Here is a 6487-nt window from a genome sequence, read left to right as displayed (position 1 = left end):
GGGTCTAGGCCCGAAACGTCAGCCTCTCTGCTCCTATGATGCTGCTTGGCCTGCTGTGTTCATCCAGCCCTGCACCTTGTTGTCTCAGTAAGAAATAAACCCTGAACTGTTTTACAAATAAAGTTAGTCTGTCAAAAAAATCCACAAAATTATGACAAATAAAGAGAAGGCAAATATAGTGAGGCTAGAGGGGAACTGTCCTCACTCAGATCTTCAACTCTCCATTTCCAGCAACATCCTGGTAAACTTTTATTGAACCCTCTCAAATTTAATAATATCCTTCCTATAGCAGGCCAACCAGAACTGCACACAGAACTCCAGAAGAGGCCTCACCCAGGTCCTGTACAACCTCAACATGACGTCCTGATTCCTGTACTCACAGGTCTGAGAAATGAAGGCAAGTGTACTAAATGCCTTCTCAACTACCCAGTCTACCTATGATGCAAATTTCAAAGAATTATGTACCAGAACCTCTAGGTCTCGCTGTTCTACTACGCTACCCAGGGCCCCACCATTAACTGTATAAGTCCTGTCTTTGTTAGTATTAATCTTAACAGAATTGAGAATGAGAGGTCACCAGGCTTAAAGTAATTGGTGAAAGAAGCAAAAATGATATGAGAAAAAGTTTTGTCACATAGGGAGAGATTATGGTCTGGAATACACTGCATAGAACTGGTGGAGGCAGTTTCAACGAATGCATCTGACAGAGAGTTAGACTGTAATTTAAAGAGGAGCAGGGTGCAGGGTTACAGGGAGAAGACAGGAGAGGGGCATGAAGTGAGATGCTTTTCCGGAGAGCTGGTGCAGACCTGATGGGCACAATGCCCTCCCATTCTGTGCTATAATAACTCTGTGATTCTGAGAATGCCATTTCAAACAAACTCTGCCATTCAAACTCATCGTGGGCTTTCATTTCACTTTAACACCCAGTCCCTACAACCTTTGGCGACAATGTCACCCGAAGGTTGCAGGAACATCAACTCATATTCCGCTTGGGAACCCTGCAGCCCAATGGTATCAATGTGGATTTCACAAGCTTCAAAATCTCCCCTCCCCCTACCGCATCCCAAAACCAGCCCAGCTCGTCTCCGCCTCCTGAACCTGTTCTTCCTCCCACCTATCCCCTCCTCCCACCTCAAGCCGCACCCCCATCTCCTACCTACTAACCTCATCCCGCCCCCTTGACCTGTCCGTCCTCCCTGGACTGACCTATCCCCTCCCTAACTCCCCACCTACACCCACCTTTACTGGCTCCATCTCCGCCTCTTTGACCTGTCTGTTTCCTCTCCACCTATCTTCTCCTCTATCCATCTTCTATCCACCTCCCCCTCTCTCCCTATTTATTTCAGAATCCCCTTCCCCTTCCCCATTTCTGATGAAGGGTCTAGGCCCGAAACGTCAGCCTTCCTGCTCCTATGATGCTGCTTGGCCTGCTGTGTTCATCCAGCTCTACAACTTGTTATCTCAGATTCTCCAGCATCTGCAGTTCCTACTATCTCTTATCATCGATCTATTTCAGCCTTAGATATATTCAACAATGGAGCATTTACAGCACTGAGGGAATTCTAAAGATTTGGCATGGTTTGAGTGAAGAAATTTCTCCTCATCTCAGTCCTAAATGATCAGGCCATTATCCAGGGACTGTATCCCCTCGTTCTAGTCAATTCGGTGCAGAGCAAACAACTTCTCTCCATCAACTCAGTCAGAATCTTGGGTTTGAATGAGGTCACCTTGCATCCTTCTAAACATCAGAGAATATAGACCCACTTTATTCAGCTTCTTATCATACGGCAACCTTCTCATCCCAAGGATCAATCTCGTGAGCCTTCACTGAACTTCCTCCGATGCAAATATATCCTTCCTTATAAATGAAGACCAAAACCATTCTTTGTGTGGTCTCACTAAAGCTCTGCACAATTGTAGTAAGAATTTTTATTCTTGTACTTCAATCCTATTGTAATAAAGGCCAACTTGTAACTTGTGTTCTTTGTTGCTTGGTCTACCTGCATGCTAACGTTTTGTAAAAACCAAAAGAACTGCGGATGCTGTGTATCAGAAACAAAAACAAATTTGCTGGACTTTGTTTTTGCTAACTTTTTGTGTTCCTTGTAAGAGTACATCAGAGATACTCTAACCATTAACGTTTCCAAGTTTCACACCTTTTACAAAATATTCTACTTTTCTATTCTTACAATCAAAGTGAAGAACCTCACACTTCCCCACATTATATTCCATCTGACACCTTGCTGCCCACTCACTGAACCTGATTGCAGATTTGTGGCCTCATCACAGTACTTTCTAGCTTTGTGTTATCAGCAAACTTGTGTTTGTTACAGTATGTCGCTTGGACTAAGTTAGTCTCTCCCAAATCTTTACCCACTGTGACCCCATTTTGAAGCCTGAAGATTGTCACATCTCCTCAGTGAGAGCTGAGAGAGTGGCAACAAAGACAGAAGTTGCTGGAAAAGCTCAGTGAGTCTGGCAGCATTTTTGAAGAAAAAATCGGAGGTAACACTTCTGGTCTGGTGACCCTTCCTCAGAAATGATGGCAGCTAGGAAAATGTTGGTTTATATGCAGGACGTAGGATGGGGGGAGGGGGTAAGGAGTAAACAATAGGTGGCGACAGACCCCAAAGAGAGAGAAGAAGATGGATAGAAGAAAGAGTTGATAATGATCTGACCAGGAGGGTGAATATCTGTTTATGGAGACTGTTAATGGCTAATTATAGGTAGTGTGTAATGGTAGGCTATGTTTTAACAAGGCCTGGTGTGAGGGGTAAGCAGTTTGGACTTAGGAGAGTTGAGGTCCTAAAATTATTGAACTTAATATTGAGTCCGCAGGGCTCCAGGGTCCCCAAGCAGAAAATGAGGTGTTGTTTTTCCTGCATGCACTGATCTTCGCTGGAACACTGCAGCAAGGCTGAGACAGAGATGTTGGCCAGGGAACAGGGTGGTGTGTTAAAGTGGCAGGCAACTGGAAGCTCAGGGTCTTTTTTGTGAGCAGAACATAGATATTCTGTGAAGCGGTCACCCAGTCTACGCTCCATCTCTCCAATGTAGAGGACACCACATTGTGAGCAGCAAATGCAGTAGACTAGATTCTGGGAAGCACAGGTGAAGTGTTGCTTCACCTGGAATGTATGTTTGGGCCTTTGGATAGTGGGGAGAGAGGAGATAAATGGGCAGGTGTTGCACCATCAGCGGTTACAGGGAAAGGTGCCGTGGCACTGTTAGGGGAGTGTTGGGAGTGAAGGAAGCTTGGACCAGGGTGTCCCAGAGGGAATGGTGCCTGCAGAAGGCAACAAGGGAGGGGTGGGGAATATGTGTCTAGAGGTGGCATCTCGTTGGAGGTGGTGGAAGTGGTATCTGATGATCTTTGAGTGTGGATGCTAGTGGGATGGTAGGTGAGGATAAAGGGAACCCTATCGCTGTTGCGGGAGGGAAGAGAAGGGGTGAGGGCGGAAGTGCAGGAGATGGTTCGGACCTGGTTGAGGGTCCTGTCAGCCACAGAGCTGGGAATCCTCGGTTGAGGAAGAAGGTGGACATTTCGGAGGCTCCCTTGTCGAAGTTGGCCTCATCTGAACATATGCGACGGAGACAGAGGAACTGAGGGAATGGGATGGAGTCTTTACAGAAAGTGGGGTGTGAGGATGTATAGCCCAGATAGCTGTGGGAGGCAGTGGGTTTGTAATGGATATTAGTGGCCAGTCTATCCCCAGAAATGGAAACAGAAATATCGAGGAAGGAAAGGGAGGAGTCAGAGATAGACAAGGTGAACGTGATGGCAGGGTAGAATTTGGAAGCAAAATCGATGAACTTTTACAATCCTGGATGAGAGAGGGAAGCAGCATCGATGATATCATCAATATATTGGAGAAAGAGTTGTGGGTGGGGGCCGGAATAGGACTGGAACAGTGAATGTTCCACATACCCCACGAACAGACAGGCATAACTGGGGACCATGCAGGTATCCATGGCAACTCCTCTTACCTGAAGAAAATGACAGGAGTTAAAAGAAAAGATGTTGAGGGTGAGGACGAGCTTGGCCAGGCAGAGGAGGGTGGTGGTGGTGGGTGGAGACAGTTCAGGTCTTTGCTCCAGGAAGAAGCGGAGAACACTGAAACCCTCCTGGTGGGGGATTCTGTGAGTGTGGCAGCTTGTTAGAGAGGGAGCACAGTTGGTACAACTCAATAGGTACTCCACAGCAACCACTTGCAAATCAAAAACATCAGCTTGTGACCCCAGTTGGGACCCTAACCGCAAATTTGAGGAGCCATGGTCTAAGCCATTAAAATAGATTGTAAGTAGCTACTAGTCTCAGCTTACAAACCTGAAAATGCCCCATTTATTCCTGTCTGTTAACCAATCCCATACCCACGCTGATGTATCACCCATAACTCCATGTGCCCTTATCTTATTGCAATAACCTTTTTACTTTTTCATGGAATGACAGCATTGTTGGATAGGTCAGCATTTATCGCCCATCTGTAATTGCCCTGAGAATAATTAAAAGTCAACCACATTGTTATGGATCTGAAATATGCTAATATGCTTCTCAAATAGTTCTCAAGATGTTCTTTTAATAAATGCATTCATTTCAAACATTTTCCAGCTTCAATATATTGTCAGTGAGATATTTTAGCCGAACGTGTTTTTAGATCTCTCAGTTCCCTGTTGCGATGCAAAGATGTTTTCAAATGAGCTTCATGTATGCAAATTGGATATTAAGATAACATTACCCCATCCTTCAGCAGCTTCCAGGTATAATCAATAGCACAGATCACACCGGTCCTTCCACAGCCAGCACTGTAAAGTAGAGGCACATTTTAGGAGATGGTATAAAAGAAAACAAGGCAATCCTTTCCCATATGACACCCCCATTGTTCTTTTCAGTGAGGGTCATGATTTCCAGGCTCAGAATTGAAAAACTACAACCAGCAGAACCTCATTGCTGTATAGCAGGCCATGTGGTTATTTCAATGTTGGCTTGGTTTGCCATCAGTATTGTTAGCTCTGATTGTGGCTGAGGACACACTTTCAGCAGGTTAGGGGGACTGATTGACTACCCAACGCTGCAGGAATGTTATCCTTGGTCAAGGAACCCATCCAATCGGGAGGGAGTTCAGGGGTTGGTGAGAAGGGTGAGGAAATGTGAAATGGGAAGAGATGTGGGGACTGGAGGAACTTCTTTAAAAACTCACATTACACCCCCAGCCACCAGCCTGTTTGTTGTGGGTTTCCTTTGATCTGTTTGATATATAGTGACTGTCTCACCATTTTATATTAGAGAGGATCTGGGACTCTATTTGTGCTGATTTTCACATTAAAAGAGCCCTTTGCTTGCCTACAGTAAACATCTCAAGTCCAAACTGAAGCTTGGGTGGTTGTGTGGGGTATCCAGGAGGTAAATTTTCTACCCCTAGTCGTTAACCCACTAATGAGACCAAGGGATGTGTGTACATGGGAGCACTACCAGGTCCAATCTCCTTTAGGGGTTACGTATGACACTGACGCGGGAATGTATCACTGTTCTTTCAATATTGTTGGATCAAAATCCTGGGATTCCCTGCCTACACAACATGGTCTACAGCAAGAGGTCACATGTCACTTCAGAAGGGAAATAGGGACAGACAATAAAACATTGAATGGGGAAAAATGAAGTTTGGGATTAAATTAGGTCAATAAAATCAGGGGACCAGAATTAAGATTAGGATGCTATTTTCCCAACCATTTGGGTTTCCCTTTTACCATGTATTTATTAAAGGTGTTTAAGGCTAGTTAGCCAACATACGCAGTAAAACCATAATTACTTTTCTTGTCAGGTTGTGTAATCACAACAGTGGAAAAAGAATGATTACCAAGGGAATACTTCTCACTGCTGGGTTTTTCCCCTTTGACAAGTCATAAGATATTAGAGAGTAACAGAAGGCCTGAAGCTGAGCCCGAAGCTGTGAATTTGTTGTGGTCTGTCAGTCGTTCCTTTCTGCTGTTTGGAGTTCAGTGCATTACCTGCAGTGGATACAGATGGGATTGTCATCGTGTGGTTGATAATGCCTCATGTCTCTGATCAACTCCAAGATGGGGTCGATTGAAGATGGAATGTCATGATCTGGCCAGTTGATATAGTGAAGCTGATACACAGTCCGACAGATCTGGGTCAGGAACAAACAGCACAATCTCAGTTATGAAGCTTTTCCAATTGAATTCGGGGACAAACCACAGGCTATGTTCTACACCACTTTACTCACAAGCACTAATTTTAGTCAAAAAACATCACACGCAGCACAGATGAATGTTGGCCGATGGATTGAATACCATTAGTCCAAAGGCTATGCTGCTTTGAAATATAATTAGTGTGGGAAAGACAACAAAAGCACTGGCAGCATCAATGAAAGAGATCATACTAAGTAGCAATATATAAGCTAAAGCTAGGTACCTAGTGAATTACTGCATAACTCTTATTCTTTGAGCAACATGGGCATCATGG

At 44.7% G+C, this 6487-nt stretch overlaps 1 protein-coding gene across 1 annotated transcript in view; it reads right to left on the bottom strand.

Annotated features, from left to right (window-relative positions):
- LOC109931446 (tyrosine-protein phosphatase non-receptor type 22-like) overlaps nucleotides 1-6487 on the bottom strand; it is a 96731-nt gene that overhangs the window by 60247 nt on the left and 29997 nt on the right. Inside the window, exons 8-9 of the mRNA XM_048612261.1 lie at nucleotides 6010-6152; nucleotides 4740-4806 (exon numbers count right to left, since the gene is read on the bottom strand). Of these exons, the coding sequence (XP_048468218.1) occupies nucleotides 4740-4806; nucleotides 6010-6152 (210 nt within the window). The remainder of the gene's footprint in view (nucleotides 1-4739; nucleotides 4807-6009; nucleotides 6153-6487) is intronic.

This window comes from Rhincodon typus, chromosome 25 (assembly GCF_021869965.1).
Source record: "Rhincodon typus isolate 14 chromosome 25, sRhiTyp1.1, whole genome shotgun sequence".
NCBI classification, from domain to species: Eukaryota; Metazoa; Chordata; class Chondrichthyes; order Orectolobiformes; family Rhincodontidae; genus Rhincodon; species Rhincodon typus.
Note: the sequence above shows the minus strand (reverse complement) of the source record. Positions and strands in the feature narration are given on the sequence as shown.